At 35.5% G+C, this 20,568-nt stretch overlaps 1 protein-coding gene across 1 annotated transcript in view; it reads right to left on the bottom strand.

Moving 5' to 3' along the window:
- Positions 1-20,568, bottom strand: part of LOC104155886 (probable C-mannosyltransferase DPY19L1) — a gene marked incomplete at its 5' end in the record, with an annotated part of 42,724 nt that overhangs the window by 6,415 nt on the left and 15,741 nt on the right. Inside the window, 11 exons of the mRNA XM_009701234.1 lie at positions 964-988; positions 2,101-2,150; positions 3,620-3,691; positions 4,442-4,543; positions 5,299-5,379; positions 7,844-7,903; positions 9,425-9,511; positions 11,466-11,543; positions 12,816-12,915; positions 14,967-15,058; positions 18,564-18,621. Coding sequence (XP_009699536.1) covers positions 964-988; positions 2,101-2,150; positions 3,620-3,691; positions 4,442-4,543; positions 5,299-5,379; positions 7,844-7,903; positions 9,425-9,511; positions 11,466-11,543; positions 12,816-12,915; positions 14,967-15,058; positions 18,564-18,621 — 805 coding nt within the window. The remainder of the gene's footprint in view (positions 1-963; positions 989-2,100; positions 2,151-3,619; positions 3,692-4,441; positions 4,544-5,298; positions 5,380-7,843; positions 7,904-9,424; positions 9,512-11,465; positions 11,544-12,815; positions 12,916-14,966; positions 15,059-18,563; positions 18,622-20,568) is intronic.

Raw genomic sequence — 20,568 nt, 5'->3', positions numbered from 1 at the left:
AAATAAAGAAACCACATAAGAAATCTGCCATTTAATTATATTTCATAGAATCATAGAATAGTTTGGGTTGGAAGGGACCTTTAAAGACCATCTAGTCCAAGCCCCCTGCAGTCAGCAGGGACACCTTCAACTCGATCAGGTTGCTCAGAGCCCCGTCCAACTTGACCTTGAACATTTCCAGGGATGGGGCATCTACCACCTCTCTGGGCAACCTGTCCCAGTGCCTCACCACCCTCATTGTAAAAAATTTCTTCCTTCTAGCTAGTCTAAATCAACCTTCTTTTACTTTTAAACCATCACCCCTTGTCCTATTGCAACAGGCCCCACTAAAAATTTTGTCCCCATTTTTCTTATAAGCCCCCTTTAGGTACTGGAAGGCTGCCCTAAGGTCTTCCCCCAAGCCTTCTCTTCTCCAGGCTGAACAACCCCAACTCTCTCAGTCTTTCCTCGTAGAAGAGATGTTCTATCCATTTGATCATGTTTGTGGCCCTCCTCTGGACTCACTCCAACAGGTCCATGTCCTTCCTGTGCTGAGGATTCTAGAGTCGGACACTCTACATTTTTTTGCACATGTAGAATTATTTTCATTATGGCGTATTTCAAAACAGAATTTTAACTTTATCTGTCATGTAAAACCCCAGTAAAGGAATCAATCTCCTTGAGTCTAGGTGGGGCAAATGGAAGGTCCAGTCTAATGTCAGTGTCTTTCTGTACTGCTACAGTAAAAGTCCAAGACTCCTCTCTTGCACTGTCACCCCACCATTAGCTAGCATAGTTTTTTGTTCAACATTCCAGAGTTATTCCGGTGACATACCAGATCCAATTTAAGACAAGGGAATAAAATATGCAAATACTTAGCCTCAAATAAACCACGTTATCAGCATCAGACCATTGCAACCTGTATTTCAATACTGAGTATTTGCATTAACATACAAATAAAATTGTGTGGAAAAAGAATCTTACCTCACCATGGTTAAAACGTTCCTCTCTGAATAAAAAACAGAAAATCACATTATTTTTGTACTACAGAAGCACTGGTTTTTACTTTAAAGCCACCTATAGTGGCTCTAGACAACTGAACTAATCCAGTACGCATGAGTCAGCATCGGCACAAATTTTTTTTCCCTGCTATAACAAGCTTGGAAATATATTGCAAAACAGTAACCATCCTCCTCAATCCCTTTATCTATTTGGAAATCTGAAAATTAATATTAGTAGGTTTTTTAATTACTTCCATGAATTATTTCATATATAGAACAACTTATTTAGAAAATGAAACCTCAGTAACATAAAGGAGGCAGAGCACTGGTACCAAAAGAAGAGTCAGTCATTTACTCAGGCACTACATAGACTGGTTTAGGATTCTCAGAAGGAAATTCAAATGTGAAAAGTCAAAATCATGTCTACTTGTTGTTCTCCAAAAACATCTGTGAAGACAGGATGCTGAATCCTGCTCACATCTGTTGCAAATTTGATAATGGCCATTAGACTATGGAAAGCAGGGAAATGATCAGTGATAAACTAAAAACCAAACCAAAAAAAACAACCAACAAAAACAGGAAGCAAAAAGGTATGCCAGGGAAATGATAACATTCAATTGGACAAACTGACTGCTCTTGAGCACAGCATCAGCAAAGGATGCCAAATGGCTGCGACAGGTAGAGCATGTCTTACAGATATTTAGAAAACAAAATTAATACAGTTGGGATTCCTTCCCAAAGATGAAACTCAAGTATCTTTATAACCTGGAAAAAAAAAATGGGGAGGAAAGAATTTGCATTCACTATTTATAGGAGAAAACAGGCACATAAATAAATACTGGTTTAAGAACAGAGCAGAAAAATAAATTATTAAATAGAAAATTTGGAAGTAAGAGGGTTAAGATGTCTAAAACTAAGTTCAGTAGTTAAACTTAGTTTTAGATATCCTATAAAAATACCACATATAGTACATCTGAGCCATTCAGTTACGGAACTATACATAATTTACCCTTCAAAAAGGACCAACACAATGTAGAATTCTGAATTATTTAGCATCTAGCAAATCAAGTAAACTTCCAGCAGAAAATTGAGGTTTACACTAAAAAAAGGCAATATTTACCTTTCATATTGGCCTGCCTGAGATAAGGCCCACATAAGATACTCAATTGCCTGAAGAAAACAAGAGCCAACAAAAGGTATGAATAAACTTTCAAAAGCATTCTAAAGTAGTTTCAACATTTGATAAATTAAATTACACCTGGGTCCAAGATAAAAGACATGCAATGTTTTAGCTAAAAATTCTTTTTTGAGGATGTTTAATTAGCCAGGCAGTTAGCAGTTATCCCATCTGGTCCTGTATAAGCTGTAAGTTGTTTTTACACAATTATACATAATCAAATTTACAAAAACAGTTATAAACTTCAGTTATAAACTTCAGTTTTAGTACTCACTGGCTAAGTGACAGAAATTTTTTTGGCACTTAACATCAAAGTAAGTTTTACCACTGACTCAGATTTTTGCAAAGGTCCAGTCCTATGTAAAGAGAATACAGAATTTTAAGCCAGTATTTTTGAAAGCCTGTATTTTATCTAACTGTATTGGCTTTACATGGCAAGGTTTTGGCAGCAGGGGGCTGCAGGGGTGGCTTCTGTGAAGGAGGGCTGCAGAGGTGGTTTCTGTGAGAAGAGTCCAGGGGCTACCCCCATGTCAGACAGAGCCAGTTCCAGCCAGACTCAAAACAGATCTACCACTGGCCAAAGCTGAGCCTATTAGTGACACCGGTGGTGCCTCTGTTGATAACGTGTTTAAGAAAAAGGTAAAAAACACTGTTCAGCAGCTTTAAAAGACAGCAGTGAGAAAAATGGGAGAGAAATAACCCTGAAGACACCAAAGTCAGTGAAGGACAGGGAAGAGGTGCTCCAGGCACTGGAGCAGAGATTCCCCTGTGGAGAAGACCACAGAGACAAAGGTTTTCCTCCTATAGCCCACAGAGGACCGGAGAGGAGCAGATCTCCACCCTGCAGCCTGTGGACGACCCCACGCTAGAGCAGGCAGACATGCCCTGAAGGAAGCCGCAACCCATGGAGAGCCCAGACATGAGCAAGCTCCTGGCACGAACTGCGGCTCGTGGAAAGGAACCCACACTGGAGCAAGTTTTCTGGCAGGAGCTGCAACCTGTTGGGACCTAGGCTGAAGCAGTCCACTCCTGAAGGAGTGTACCCCGTGGAAAGGACCCACGCTGGAACAGAACTGCAGCCTGAGGGAGGGACCTACTGAACCTGGGTAGGGTAGGGATAAGGGGAAGGTGGTTTTAGTTTTTTGTTTCTCACAATCCTAGTCTATTTTTAATTGACAATAAATTAAATTAATCTTCCCCAATTCAAGTCTATTTTGCTCACGACAGTAAATCAGCGAGTGATATCCCTATCCTTATCTTGACCCATGAGATTTTTCAACTCTTTTCCCCCCGCTGTCCTGATAAGGATGGAGAATGAAGCATGGCTTGGCAGGCAACTGGCAGCCAGCCGAGGTTAACCCACCACACTGCCTGCTTCCCATTTCAAAATAAATAGTGACCCCTTCAAAAAATCTAAAAAGTAAATTCAAAGTAAATGTGATTCATTAAACCAATCACTTACCCTTTGGATGATTACCCCAAAAACCACCAGAACAACTGGTAATAGCAAAGTCTTTGTGTACCTTACTGGAGTCTACAATGGAAATAAACTGTATTAATTGCTTTCCATTCACCTATAATTACTTCAATGGTCATTTTAAAGAAGACTTTATAAAGAGTTCTTCCTCAAGTAAAGTGTAAACGTAAATATTCAACAAGAACAAAGCAAGCTTAAAGAAACTCAAATTTAAACTCCACCCAGCAATCACACTACAGGTCATAATACTAGGGTCACTAGTAAATTATTCCCAGTTCTTTGGCAAGCCATCCAAAGACTAAAAGTAGATTGTATCTCATCTGAATTTGAGTACTATGGGTAACCTGTAAACATTCTAAACATGTATCTAAATACTGATGAACTAAAAAAGTCCACTAATGCCACGTTAAGAAACCTCAATGCTCTTCTGTAGTCTCAATCTACCACACAAGACCTCAGCAGCTCTCACCACGTTTTCCATATACTCAAAACCAGTTCCTGACAGCCATGTAAAATCTTAAGTTTGCAGAGCTGTAATCTTTCATTCATCCCTGAGCAAGCACTTCTTTCATTCAAGCAAGCACATTTCTTAGATCCAAAATCAAAACCTTGTTTTGTTTTTAGCTCATTTATAAGCAATAAAAGCAGTTAAATTTAGCTTAAGTTCATTAAGGTGTCTAACTGCACAAGTAAGCACTTGAACTTGTGAGGGCAGTAGGAGGTTATGGCTCTCAGATGTTTTAAGTTATAAATTAAGATAAAACAAGAAGTTCCCTCTTCCATAATAATCCATTTTGATCAAATTACCTCTTTTTCCATGAAGTCAAACTCTGCAGCACAGGTATACATTAATGTATCAAAATCCTTGTAGCCAATAAATTTAGATTTCAATATATTTCCAATATGAGCCTGGTAGAATATACAGGGAAAAAAACCCGTAGTAAGCAAAAACTGTCCTGCTTTCCACAACAAAGCAGTTTAAATGTATATGAGAAATATTTGTAATTAGAACAGAAGTTTATTCCATTTACAATATTGTTATAAGAGCACCAAAAAATCTAATTCCAGTATATTAAATGACATCTTTAAGCATAACACAGATTGGACTGACTTAAATATAAAGCAGAAAGCAGCAGAAAAAGGGTGTCTGCAACTGGGTTCAACAAGAGTACTTTTGCATACTCGTATTTTAAGATATGAATTTCCCGTCTTCTGCCCCGTGATGCACATCTGCAGATAGGTTTTTAACAGTAGAATATGATAATAAAGGGGCTGAAGTGAAGCAAGGAGCCCTAGTTATAACAAGCATTTCAAAACTGTCCTAAAAATTAGCTTCAGAGGACAGTGAACTAAGAAATCGAGTAAATAAAGATGTAGGTATTCAAAATAAACAAAGCTCTATAAATCCACTCTTAAAAACAAACACACAGAGCATTTCCTAACTTAATAGTAAAAACATCTGTCTTTTCACAAACTTCACTAAAAACATCTCAAAGTGATAATACATAATGAACGAGAAAGCAAATACGCAATCCCTCTCCCATTTCTACAAAATAAATCTTGGAATTTCAGGAGAGTATATCAGTAAGATGCTAAAATAAAAATATTAAGAATTAAACAATTTTTGAAAGACACCAACCAGATACTCAGGTAAGAGAACTTACATCATCAGCTATTCCAAACGCTAAAGAAGTTAGGTATTTCAAGGTGACTGTCCCAAACAACCAGGCACATCCTTCAATGACCTTAAAAAATATATTCAGAATGAAATAAACATGTCTCAACAAACTTTTAAAGAAACCTTTTCTTTTTTCAAAGGCTTATTAAATTTAGCTACTAGTTACAAACTCCTATGTTATCACCAGTAAGTACAGTAATTTCTAACCAATTACACTTTCCAAATTTCAGTACACTGCAGTGTTTTAAGTTTTTTTGTATTTTCTATTACAGCTGAACTAATTTTGTGCAACTGATTTCTATTATGACCGTACTGCTGCACATGAAGTTGTAGCAGAGGAGGTACCAAAGTTAACTTTAAACAGGGGCAGCCTAACTGGCAATTCCATTTTCCCACCAATAGCCTCTCCATATTATCAGGTTGTACTACTCTGGCAATTCAAAACTTTGGAGGAATTTGCTGATTTATAGTACCTTCTCAAGATAATCTCAAGTTAGAACTTAAAGGAAATATAAAGAAAGTACATACAATTGCTACTTTTAGTTACTATCATGTTTATCCCTGTACCAGAAAAATTAAATTCTTGGCAATCTAGTTTAATCTATCTAATTCTTTTAGAAAACTGGATCAACTGAATAGGACAACCTGGTTCAATATCTTGTATCTGGGACCAGCAGCAGATTCCTTCAGAGAGAATTTAACAAAATACAAAATGACCTTTATCCTAATGTAACCAGGGATTTTATGTGACAACCGGTTGCACTCAATCATCTTATTTAATGGCTGCAAATGAACCTAAATACCTAGGAGGTATCTAATCCTTTTCTGAATGCCTTTTTTTTTTTTTCTTCCACAGTATCTTTCTTCTCTCTTACAAGCTTATTGCTGCTAGCATAAGGGGCACTAAATAAACTGTAATTATATCTTACTTCTATTCACTGGCTTTGTCATATTTACCTTTATTTTACAAGATGTAGAATTCTAACCTATTTTAAAAATCTCAGCTATTTAGCGATTCTACATTAATTATCTTCATACTCTCTATACTTAAATTTGATGGTAGTACATTTTGGCATTTTGGGAAAGGCTTTTTTTTTAAGACAAATTGACTGAGACTGCATGCAATATTTATGATGCTAAGTATGAGTTTACAAAACAAAAAAAATAATTTCTGCTTTCTCTGCAGTTCCTTCTCCATGACTTCCATCATGTATTTTCCTTTTTGATACTTGCTTAGTAATGAATTGATGTGTTCAGAGAACTCTTCATAAGAATAAAAGATTTCTCTGCTGAGTGGCCAAGACCTTTTGAGAATCAATTATTTTATGTATACACTTAGGGTGATGATGGTCTTCTTTTGAAGACTTACCATTTAATCCCACTCTTTGTTTCTTACCTTCTAACATTCACACCTTATCGCATGGAGCTTATTTTCTTTTCTAGTTCCAGATACGTATCTTCCCCCCAAAGTTCCTAAATTTCAAGTGCATTACATTCACCCACACACCCTTATCTATATCCTTCAAAGAAGTCAAATACATTTGCAAGGTATGACTGCACATGCATACAGCCTTAACAACTTCATCACTATTCAAGTTTTTATTCCTTTACAGAAGTTAGACTTACTGGTCTGCAGTTCCACAAATGCCTCGGATTTCCTTTTTAAAAACTGACATGAGATTTGCCTACACTCCCATTTTCCCTGGTACTACAGCTAACTGCATTGGCAGGTTATACATGCACTGCAGTTTGAGCATTTTTTTTTTAATTCCTTTATATTCTAACTACTGTACGACAACTCCATGAATTGCATCCAGTTTTGCTAACAGGTTACCCTTCATTTAATAAGAAGGCTTGTCTTAAGCCAGGCATAGTCTTCGTAGGCTCCCATTTCAGGCATTTTACAAATTAATGTTACATCTTAAGCAGTAAGTTGCTTCTCATGTTTTCTGCAATGTTATGTTTTATTTGTCATAGTTTTGGGAGTGTCCTCCATGTTTGGACATGACATCTACTGCCCTCAAATCCCACCCACACACCCTACAGTGTTTTACTCTGACTTGCTTCCTTATGTAATTATAAGTTGTTTGCTGTTGCTACAAAAAATAGCCTAAAAAATTATATAGGACACATTTCAGTGACTAGCTAATGCAGTACCTTAATCTCCATTTCTGCAAGCACTGTTAGCCGTCTACTTGTCTTTTCTAAATTGTCCTTTAAAATAAAGGGATTTTCATACAGATCTTAAGTTTTGTAAACATGCTGAAGTTGGTATTTTAAAATTAAACGTGTTGCCTTTTGAAGGCTCTTTCAGCTTTCTGATATAAATGTATTTTTATGCCCTTTTTCCTCCTTCAGTAACATAAGACTAATTTCTGAGAATACAGACAATTTATTAAAGGGAATAGTTCAGCTATATTTCTTGATTTTCATCTATTAGAAATTAAAGCAGAAGTTATTTCTGTATTTCACTAAAACAAAAAAAAAATTGTAGTTCTTTTCTGACACTGAAAATATATGGAATTACTTACCCATATATAGACTTCTCTTCTGCTGCTTTTCAAGACTTTTGGACTCAATTCAAGAATTCCCTAATAATAAAAGTGAATGTACATTTTCAGGTAACATATAGTAACAAGATATTCCAGTACCCTGGATGAGAAGTTTTTTTTTTATTTTGGTAAGCACCTATTGTACCACACAGCTATTTATTAAAAAATCATCCATAATTAATACGACCTGAAATATGAATGAATATATAATATTGAGATTTCACCCTGCACTGGCAAAACATGTCAACAAAAACACCCTCTTACTGCATTTTGCAGTTTATATACAACTAATGGAAGACCACTCTTCTCTTTAACAAGTAAGATTCTGCATTACACAGTTCTAAGCTTCTTTAAATCACAGCCAATGGGAAACTGAATTATGTCTGCTTCCATGAATGACAAGAGACATCTGAAGCAATAAATAAATTACTGGCAGCATAATGCAAACAATTTTCAAACACGGCAACAGAGTATGGGGGGCGGGAGGAGTTACTGGTAGTTTCCTGTTTCACATTATGTTCCTCATTTTATGACACAAGGAAGACTCATTTTAAGCTAATTTGATGAACAATGTAATTAAGAAAAACTGAGAATGAACTTAAAAGCTTCCAGAAACCCAGTCCATATGTGAGACTGAGGACACTATAAGCACCCAAATAACAGACAATAAATATTTTTTCCAAAGCAGAAAACAGGCAAGAAACACAATGTATCTGTACTTACTATACAATTACAAAAGCTGCTACAAGAAACTAGAGTGGGTTTCTAACAAGCAAACAACACTACAGCTAATACCAGTAGCCAAGGCAGCTTATTGTTAGCATAAGTGAGAAATTATCACTCTTTTGCTGATGGACAAAATAAAACAAAGAAACAAAATCATTGAGATCAGTCCAACCTTCTAGGTCAGACAAAAAGAATCAGAAATGGAGATGATTTTTAGTATGCTAAACGAGATCTGTTGACGCAACCTTATCTCCTATTTCTTATGTATATAAAACCCTTAAGAAAAACTACATGAAACTGAAAGAGGTTGTTTTTCCTATTTAAGGAAAAATTAAGATAATGAATGATGAGATGATGAGTCTTCAGTGAATAACTTCACTAACATGGCAGTATGACTCAGCAGTTTCAAATAGTCTTAAACCATTGTTATATAATGTTTTTGTCATTTGTTCTGCATTTGCAGTTTCACCATCAATAAAGAAGCATTTAAAACAAACTCCTCCTTCCTTATGTTCTTGTTTTACAATTACACTGGTCAAAATTTGTGGTAAACTTTATATATTTATATCTTTATAAAAAGCAGAGAACTATAAAAAACAAGAGAACTGAGACTTAACTGAATTTCTCTTATGAAGAGGTCTCGGTGTAAAAACATGATTTTTTAAATTACTATTTACCCGTTCTCCAAATATCTTTAAGGCCTAATTTTGTTTCTCATGTGAAAGATTTCTCAACTGTCTGGTAATGTAGCAGCTTCATATTTTACATCAATACATACATAACAGTATAGCATTAGTCTTAGCATATCATATGATTTTTTCTTAAACAACTTACCCAGATAACTACTAAAGATGCAGCATAATATGATGTCAATAACATTGAATTACCAAACATCAGAATAAAACATACTACAAGAGATACCTGAAAGAGGAAAACAAAAATAATTAAATTTAAAATAGAAAAGGTAAGAATTGCCCAACTATAGAAATTATGTTGTCAACAGCTTTAAAGCTACATACTTCACAGCAAGTGCAAGCTTGATACTCAAGCTTACAGAATTGTTCTGAAAACACTGATTATAAGGACTTTATGGCAATAGTGTAGACTATTATGTTAATTTATATTTTAAAAGTACTTATAGATAAAAACATTTGATCATAGGACTAACTCATCTTATGTGATACAACACCTACATTTCTTTCAAATTATTGTATTATTTTTCTACCCTGTTTGTTATCTTTCAGAATCCTGGACAAACATAAAAACGTTGAATAAAATGTTTGTTGTCTTCTTTCTTCCCAACTGAGCAGCATATATTTAAAACATAATCACCACCAAAGTCAAGGAAGCAGAATTCTGACTGTTTGATCATATACACTTTACTGTATGAGGCTGAAAGTCAAGGCTGAAATACAAGTTTTATCTGCCATCCTGATCTCCTATTGTGCTTTCTTCTTAATGAAAGCAAGCTGAATTACATTTTCTAAACTGGAGAGCAAAATCAATGATTGATCTCCACTGTCTTCTATATGCAGGAATAAGGAAACATAATGCAGTTATTTGTAAAATACTTGTGTACTCCCCATCTCGTACAGTTAGAGCTTCATTTTCCACAGAAAAGTGAGGGGGGGGAAGCAAAAATTGAAAACACCACAAAACAATGACTGGCAGTTTACCCAGCCTCATTAAGCTTTCTCTGTAATGTAACACGATTATTTATCTATCTGAAAATAGGCTTTTTATGACACTTTGGCACCAAAACTATGATATAGCTATTGACATAAGCCAGAAGGCTTAAGTATTTCATCCTGTTTCTGTCAAAAAATTTCTACACCAAGATGCTTATCTGCAAATTTTCCTGGTAAATCTGACTGGGAACAAGCATTTGGCATCCCCAGTTTATATTAGAAATGAGCTGCATAGAACTTACTACTGCCTTTAATTTATCATTTACAGTATTTCAAAATATATTTGAAAACATACGAAATACAATTTAGTTCAAAGCTTCTTTCCTGTGGTAAACATTCTCTTTTTGCCTACTGAGTTTGCATAGTACAAATTTAACAAAAATGTATTTTTAAAGACAACCATATTTCTTCAAAAAAGTTGTTTACATCTTCCTGTATATTTAAAACTGTAATCTAGCTTCAAAGAGTAAAACTCTTGGTGGCAACACTTGATCAATATCTTAACCTCAAAAATGAAAATCAGATACGATATGCTGAAACTTACATGCCTTTTACTTATCTCCTTCCTCTGTTGACTTTCTCACCCATTTTTGAAAATAGTTTTTCCTCAGACTAATATTTTATTTTCTTTGTCCTCTTTCCTAAGTATCTCCTTAAATAGTTCAACCACAACACCTTTGCATGGTCAAGATTACAGTAGTCTTCAAAACCCAATTTTAATTGGGGTTCTTCTCCGGCAATGATAAAGAGTCTATTCTCCAACTCTGACTTACTAACATCTCATTTTTTTGTTTCTGCTAATCTACAGCATAAGATTAATGCTGCCTTTTCAACTTTTTATTGCTCATGGTCTATTACTTGGTATGCTTTCTAGTCTGCTGTTTGAGACAGTATCTTCCAGTCCATGGAACGAAGACAGACAGAAAGGAGACACAATTATTTCCACAAATCTTTTAGGTTGGTAATTTTTCTGGAGTTCAAAAATTCCTGTGCACCACAGGGATCCTAGTTTCTGACACTGTGATATAAATTTACATAAGATCAAATATTCAAATCCAGGCCCCTCCATCCCTTATTATTGCATCTTTTCAACTATCTGGCAAATAAGGAAAATACTTTAGATGAATGGCCTCTTTTGATGCTCTGACCTGTTTGAAGGGATTTAAGTTTTCAAAAAAAAGTATTACCATATGAGCAGAGAGTATCTTCTGTAATTTGCAGGAGTCAATATAACCCATAATACACACAGCAAATAGTGAAGCTATCTAGAATCAAAAGCGAAAGATAAAGTTAAAACAATTTGCAGTGGTGTACTCTTTCTAGCAGATTACACATTCGTACAAAAAAGAGGTTATTCAAACAATCCTTAACTTTATTGCTACTTTTTTTTTTCTAAGTACGTACTTAGGCATTTCATAATGGTTCTTTCAAAAAACCTATTGCGGTGCTCTGAATAACAATTATCTAACATATTCAAATATTTAAAGAAATAAGTATTCAGCTTTATAAAAATGCAAGTCACCAAAACACAGCACTAACGCATCATCTTTCATCCTCAGATGTAAAAAAAACCCAAAACCATAACCAAAAGAATTATTCATTAACCTTAACTTTTCAGCAAATTATGGGAACATTCTTAATTTGCTGCTGAGGAAAATGAGATTCACTGATTAGGCAACTTGCTAAAAGTCACATGGGAAATTAATGACATTATGAATTTAACCTGTAATTCAGATTTCAGGCCCAGCATCTTAAACAGGTTATAGTGATGAGTTTCTCACAATATTTTACAGAATTTAATGGCTTCCTCTTCTGCAGTTAGAAAACTTGCATACCACAGCATATTACTGATTGTTCAAAACTATCAACCCAAACTAAGCAACATCTGCTTCAAGACAGACAAGTGAAAAGGTAGAGACATAGATGGATTTCCATCAACAGGCTACACTTCAATCAATTTAAACATTACAAAAGTGTGTTGTATGACCATATCCTACCGCTCACATTAGCATTTACTATATTCCAACATTAGCTAAAGTTACATCAACTCTCCAAACTCTCAGACAGTAAGATTATGCCACTACTCACAGGCTCATCAAAATTAAATAGGAAATCATGCAAAATCATGCCAGATATTACATGCCATGCAAACACTGCTCCATTTGAAAAATTTGGAATAGCCTAAAGAGGTGAAAGATCAATGCCTTTTTTATTTTTGTACTTCAATATACAAAGTTTTTTCTTGTTCTGCACTTGTTCTAATGTACTGCTCTTAGGCTGGAGGCTGCTTTTAAGGGAAAAGTAAATTTTTTAGTTCTAGAAACAGAATACTGAGTGGTGTAAATCATCAACTTTTAAATTTAAGACTAGAAAAAATATTGATGTGATAAATGGTGTGAATCTTTCCTGATAGCAAGAGTGAAATCTGGCTAAAAGGAAAGCATCAGTACAGTTGTTAATTCAACGGCTGTCTATACAAAGCAGTCAATTGGCCTAGACAAGATGAAAAGGCTATTTAGAGGTGAATATGGTCTTACCTGTGTTAGAAGAACAAACTGAGCAAACTGCCAGGGAAGCATGAAAAAGATATTAGAAACACACAGTGCAATCAAGCTTCCTGTATTAATATTCGGAATCCTTGGAAAAAAGAGACAGAATAGGCATCAGTAAGCAAAGTTCCACAGGTGTTTGCATATTATTGAAAAGTACAATAGAGAATGCAATGAAAACAGTTACCTTTGTTAGCTAGCAATATTGATCAGCTACAAATAACACTGCTGAAGTATATTTAATATCCATTTTCCATCAGTTTCCAAAAACAATACTTCTGATGCTTAATGCTTCTTAACTACCTGATGAGTCACTCACTACCAAACAAGTCTTCTCCTGGCAGCATATAATATAGCAGGCCAACCTACGTCACTTGCAGTGGTGCACCTTCTTGGAACAACTCTATAGTCAGGTCACAACCACTTACATTTCAGCTAAGATGACACCTGTTCTCAGAACAGTCTGCATTTGAAAGTGACCTCACTCCCCTCTCTCACATTTCTTCCATTTTTACATTCTGCAACTTTCCTGTAGGCAATCCTAAGTGAGGCTTCAGGGCAGGAGACAATGACAAATACAGGAAACTCACCTTTAACTGAAAACAGCCCATTCTCTATGTCCGGCTGTAAGTGCTATTTATTTAATCCTGTGTTAGCCTCGAGTTCACTTCAGAAACATGTCATGTTTCAAATTTCACTAAGTGGCCTCTAACAGACAAAACCACAATAAATACTCTGCTGTAAAACCCAAACCCAACAGATTACAGCAGTCTCACCAAATTCTGTAAAATTTTCTTCAGCTTCTTTTACAAAGCCTCAAGATTACCTTCTATTGGAAGTCATGCTGAGTATGAGTCTAATGTATTAAGTAATACATTATACAAATGTGATACAAGTCATACAAATAATGGAGAATTTAAGTTCTAGTCTCTGTTTCAAAGATAGTTCCTATATCTCATTGGAATACTGCTATACATAAAACAGAGCTGCTCTTGAAGCAGGAATTTTAACTGAGAAACAGAAAGTTAAAATGTTTTATCCCCTTCTGGGAACCTCGCTCTGAAATGCTTCCATTAAATACCTATTTCTCATCAGTAAGCAAGCCCAAGTACTATTTTATGTGCCAAGCTTTGAAGAACAGGAGTGAATCTATCTAATCAAGAAGTGTCACAATTATAGGTACAGACTATACGTGCTCTGCTCATCCTAACTTAAAGTGTCATTTCCTCATTTTTTGTTTGACCTCACAATTTAGCATTAAATGCATAAGTGTCTTTCTAATATGAAATCAGCAACCACTCTACAAAACTATTTCTCAAAATATTTTTCTAGACAGCATGTATCTTTGCTTCACCTAAAAGCCACAAGTTACTGACGAGCATAAAATATTTTTGGTTTAATCATCAATAACTACAAATCAGTATGACCTAATAAAGGAAAAACTGGGGTTACCAGTAGAAAGTTCAGCTAAATCATAAATACACTGCAAATCTGATGCAATGGAGTTGGTGGAAAAGCCCTCAAGTATTAATGATCATGCTTATTCTTCAAAACAGAGGCAAGACAGTAACACAATCATGTTGCAAGCCAGAAAAAAAACACGGAAAAGCGGGGCTAATGAACTCAAGAGCATCCCTGCATTAATGTAATTAGGCTGCTCTAAATCACTGAACTAGTTAATTAGACTAGTTAATTAGTCATAGAAAACTGCAAGAACATACTAGCTTATGGGTGCCTATAGCATCCCCCGTTGCATAGCACAGGCTTATTCTAAGTGCAACCAACATACCACTCTCCAAGAGGGACAAAAGCAATTGGTGGCATATCAGCTTGTTTCTCATAGGAAGGAAGTGACATCAACCAAAAATTCTGATTTTTAGTTTAAATACGTATTTGCCAACACAGTAATTCGGATATTTATTTTAGTCATGTCTTCAGGTTGCAAAGTTTTTCCTTTTAATAAGTAATATGACTGCAGTTCTGGTGCAGCGTCTGCAATTTAACAGCCACAGGAAAGTTTCTATGTTAAAGACATCATTGCCACAGCACAGAGTCACTTAAATAAGTATTTAAATAAACGTCCTGTGACATTCAATTTTTTAAATCACTGTAAAGAGCTAAGTATAAATTGAAAGGTACCTGAGAATGTAGGTCAAAAACAACATCTGAAGCACAAGGAATGGGTATGAGAAACTTTCACGAAGAGGTGGAGTCCACATGACGCGAGTGCACTAAAAATAAGAACTGGGTTAGATGATAACATTTGCTGCTACATTTCCATAAAACAATGCCTTTATATTTCAAAATGAATGACCACAGATACTTCAATAAAGCAAAACCCAAGCTACATGAGATTTTACTCAGAAACTTACAAAAAAAAAAAAAACCAACCACACAAGCCAGGAAGCAGAAAGGAAGAGGAAAAAGGAGGTGGCTTCCAGACTTGAGGTCTATGATGCATTGTTTAATTAAAATAGATCACTGCTTTTCCAAAATTAAATGTGGCAGCTACAAAACATCCAAGAAAAAAGCCAGGACAGCAGCTGCCTGTCCCTGCTTCTGCTGAAATTAACAACTCATTCAGGTCATTAAAATTATTCTCAAATTAAGACAGTGACTTGCCACACTTAGATGGAGAAAGTGTGTGGGGAGAAGATCTGAAGAAGAAAGCAACATACTCTTCGTTATGCTAGAATTGTCTAGGTTATAAGCATTTCACATTTCTACTAGCAACAGCATAGGAAGTATAAAATCTAAAGCTGCCCTCCAAAACAGGCCAGTAAAATCAAACACACAAAATTAAGCTCTTGCAGAGCTTATACTAACATATATTTCGCTTTTTAACCCTAATAAAGCAAATCATAATACAATGAAGTCAACTGAATAGCTTTTTCATTAATTTCTTGGGGTTCATGTGAAATGGCTCAGCTATAACTGTCATCTCCAGTGTTTATATTCAGCTCTTTATAAAGTGCTTGCAGATGGCACTAACCATCAAAAAAATAATTACAACTTTACAGGACAACTTTGACATACAAACAAATGGGTTCAAAATGGCTATCAATAGATCTGCACTAAAAAATGGAAGTTCTTTACAACTACAGGACAAAAATGTAGTTCACCTTAACATAGACCATAATGAATCTATGACAGCTTATAGGATGCTGATGCCAGGATGTTCCTTCTCTTTTGTTTCCTGCAATCTTAAAACCATTGTTTAAAATACTGTTCTACCAAAGAAGTTACTAGAATCAACATTATACAATTCCTTGCTTACTGTCTTGCTATTTCACAAATATGTTAAATTAATAGTGTAAAATAAATGCGAAGTACAGAAGCCCACCACATTAAACAGTCCTTGCTGTCTAAAAGTACTCTAAAAGCTGCACCCTGATTACCATTAAAATAAACCTTTCCTAAATCTATATACTAATGTGCTGCCTTCAGCTGACTGTGCAGATGTGATTAGTTAAAATTATTTTTATTAGCAATAAATATAATCACGATTATTCTAAAACAGTGTAGTCTTTTTGATTATTTTTCAAGACTACAGCAACATTTATTTACCAAATCTTTTGATACTGGAGGAGATAAAGACAGCAAAGAAATGATGTGCACATACAACCATAAAAAGAAATCACTACCTCAAAAGTGGATTGACTAATGTAGCCCATGCTATTTTTCTATATTTGGAATGTAATACTAAATTCAATCATCTGTGGGTCATTTATCAAGGCTGTAAACTAACTTTGCTGCAGGTATAAATACATCAGATCTGTCTAAGCTTGAAATCATTAAAACACAGTAGCACAAGCACAGCACAAAAAAAAAAATACTGCCTTAGGATCACCAGCTCATCACCAGAAGGCTAATCACTTTTACATAGCATTAGATCTGAGATACCAAGACTTGCAGATCAGGCTTACTCATGTAGCTCAGTCCTATCCTTCCAGAAAAGAAAAGCAAATTTTTAGCAACTGGCCTAGCTGCACTGTATGTACTGTTGAACCACATGTAAGATGACTTCCACAGAATCAAAGGCATATCAAAGAGTTAAATAAAAGTTTTTTTTATACACACATGTGCATGCACACCCCTTGCATGTGATTCAACAGAACGCACAGTGAAGCCAGACCACCTACATCCACGTAACTACATACATTACCGTAAGTCTATATACACAACAATATCAAACGATTCTGACTTACTTCATTAGGTACAGCACAAACACAAAGAGCCAGCTGAGATCTAACACTGCATCTCTGCAACTAAGTCCTATTGCTCTCCAGAAATCCATACAGCTGAGTCTGATCAGGGTCACCCTACTTACGCTCTACCTAAGCCCAGACTACATCTGTGTAGAGCTACACAGACCTAATTTCAGGCCATTCTGCAAAAATACACATATTATCTGTGTTCTTCCCTCAAGTCAGGTCACCCAGTGCAAGGGATAAGCTCTCCTACAGAGTGTCCTACAGATAGGAGAACTGCCTGTGCCATAGTGAAATAAATGCTTCTTTTCAAAGGTAGTACTAGCAATAATAAAGTTTTCAACTTGCTCCTTTCTGAAGTTACACTTTATCAGCTAGCAAAGGATAAAACATTCACTTCACTTCAGAATGCCATTCAGAAGAATGGAAATCCCTACAAAACTTTGTATTTACTCTCTTACAGCACCAAAAAATTGCGAAACTCTAATGTTCACCTGGTCTGGACCCCAGGCAGTTAATATCCATGGGTGAAAATTCTTCGTAGAAGATACTTAGAGAAAAACATTTCAAATGAAACTTAAAAATAAAACAGCTATTTCAAACAGATTTTTGTTTTATAAGAAAACTGTCAAAGCTTACTACGACTAGAGCATCTTTGATTCTGTCATGTGCAACCACATGCTTACTACTCAGACTTTTCTATCAAGTTTAGCTCAGTAAAATAAGAAAACAAAACATAACTTTAACCCTTAACAAAATCATAAGGTAGCTAGTTTCCATATAGAAAATCTTTACAGTAGAGCTGCATTTTAAGCAAATGCTTATATGTATACATAAAATGAACATTAAAAAAAACCAGAAATACTGCCCAAGGATATCAGAATAAAAGCCATAAGTTTTCTTCCAAAGTATGAAACAATGACAAGAACAGCATTAGCTGGGGACACAGGCAAATGTTCTAAGTGACAGTTTCTTTCTTTTTCTCCTGGAATGCAGCTTACTAAAGAAGTTTAGCATTGGAATTCTCTATACACATATACTGTTTCTAAATTCTGTGTATCCTGACTGTAGTATATCTGTGCTACAGAGGCTTCCTTGCTTTTTTTTTGTGTGTGTGTATTCATGAATCTCCAGTAAAATACACAGCAATTTAAAGAAAACTTCCTACACTTCTGAAGCTTATTTGTGTGGTACATGTAGCTCAGTTATGTCTGGAATGGGCAGAAAAATAGAATATTTTGATGTTTTGAAACTTGAAGTCATTGTGCTACTAAGATTTCAACCTCAGGACCATTTTACAATATATTTCCTTTCTGATTTTTTTTTTCCCAACATCTAAGGTGACACATTGGACTGTGCTATACATTTTCAAATCATAGCCTGTTTTGCTTTCAATGATGTCTTATTCCCTTTAAATTCATCCCCTAATAGATAAGCAACATCACTATCTTTACTGAAATGAGAATTAGCTTAAAGTTAAAAAAAAAAAAAAGGCAGGGTGGTGGTGGTTGAGAGGGAGACCTACCTCTCCATGGTTGAAAAAGAAACACATCACGGTAACAAGGCCTCCTAGACGGCTCCCACTGTGAAAAGAACAGGAAAAATTGGTACAACAGAATCTCGTAACAGTCAGTGCTGCTTAAAAAACGTGAAGCAGCACTTATGTACAGCTAAGTTTAGTGGGGGTGGGGAATGCTTTCAAGCATCAAGGGAAAGCAATATACAGCATACATACAATATTAAAATACTAGTTAGTCAGCTAATGTTTATTTCAGAGCAGACCACTCTTCATGTATCAGCTCTTTTCTGTAGAAGACCAATTTTAATGTAAATAACTTGGAAAACAGTTATTTCACTCCTCACAAATTTTGGTTTAGATCATTACATCTAGTGCTTCATCCGCTGAACCCAGAGATTGGTCTTGAGAAGTTTCAAACTTTTTTTTTTTTTCTTTTTTAAAACACCAGGCAACATAAATGGAGTATTTCTTCCCTAAGATATGGAGCAGAAAACTTTAGAACTTGCATTCTCAATCACCCAACAGCGAATTTTGGTCTGAATCTAAGATTAAGTTAGGGTAATCAAATCAAGCACGTTTAAGGGTTAAGGATATCAACTGAGTGCTAAAACAATCTCCAGGAATTCTGCATTCTTGCATATAAAGCTCAACATTTCATTCCACAAATTCTAAAAGCATCAACACTGAAACTCAAAATGACTAAAAGAATGTACTTAATATTTAAAAATGTTAGTCTTAGAAACAAAGCAAACTAGAAATTTGCAAAAAAACACCCGAAACCAGAAACAAAATTCAAGGTCTATGCTAAAGGTTAACGTTGTAATAAAGCCTTAAAGTCTACCATACAGAAGTCTTAATTGTATTATGAACACTTTAGAGCTATCAGCCTCTGTAAAGGATCACTACTTTACCACATGAGAAAAGATCAGTAAACAGGGGAAAAGATCAGAATAGGGAAATGCACCTTGTCAGTATCTTTTCCAGAAAAGGAACTGAACAGAGCCTATTTCACAGAGGGTTATGTGTAGTGTTGAGTTAGACTGGGTAACTTCTAACGGTGCAATGCTATCATGTAGAAGATACATTAGTTAAGCCTTTCTACGCCAATATAAAAGATAAAGGATAACTCTTTCCACTGAAACTCCCATCCCATACCACAATTGGTGAAGTACATGCCCTTTGGTTGGAACCTACTTCTTCCACGTTTAATACAGAATAATCTAAATTTAATAAATAATCAGCAATTTTTAAAAGAACTGCAGATGACCTGAACAGTTACACTTTGTCCAGTAGAGTCAGCTCTGGAATACTGAAAGAACTAGGCTTTTGACCCCCTGGGTACAATAAGCTGAAGCTTAAAGTCATCTGGGAAAATGCTGTAATTCATTGTTGATCAACATGCAAGAAACAAAATACTGAAAAAGTACTGTCAGAAGGAGATAGGGGAAATTTACTGGTAGTTCCTCAAGACGCAGTATTTGACAATCAGCCTAAGCATTCTGTCCCGTGACTACAAGAATCGAGAGGCAGGGAAGGTTGGGGGAAGGTAGAACCTTACAATTGCATAAACTACTTATCATCCAATTGCCATTCCTTTGTCCATTAAAAAAAACAACCAAACAAACAAAAAAACCCCACAAAACTAAAAAGTGTCACGAGTTCTCACCACATTGCTCCAGTTACGTTAACAGAGAATGCTCCAGAGCTTGAGACTAACTTGCATCATATAAGAAGATTCCAAAGTGCATTTCCGTAACCACAGACCATACACAGAGTGCTAGGGCAGGAACATACTATGTCTGGCAATCTTCTAACCTTATCAGGAAATTGGTTAAGGGAGCTAAACTGCAAAAACTAGTCCTACAACAAAAAACTAGTCCTATAAAAGCAACTAGCCTTCTGCTAGCTTAACTCTTTGAACAAGCTCATTATAGAGTACAGCAAGCACAGATGTGAGAACGCATGCTAGCTTGGAAAATAATGATAAGAAAGTGGTCTTCCACTATCCTAT

The sequence above is a fragment of the Cariama cristata genome, unplaced genomic scaffold, assembly GCF_000690535.1.
Source record: "Cariama cristata isolate BGI_N322 unplaced genomic scaffold, ASM69053v1 scaffold16335, whole genome shotgun sequence".
NCBI classification, from domain to species: domain Eukaryota; kingdom Metazoa; phylum Chordata; class Aves; order Cariamiformes; family Cariamidae; genus Cariama; species Cariama cristata.
This window is presented reverse-complemented; position numbering and strand designations above follow the sequence as displayed.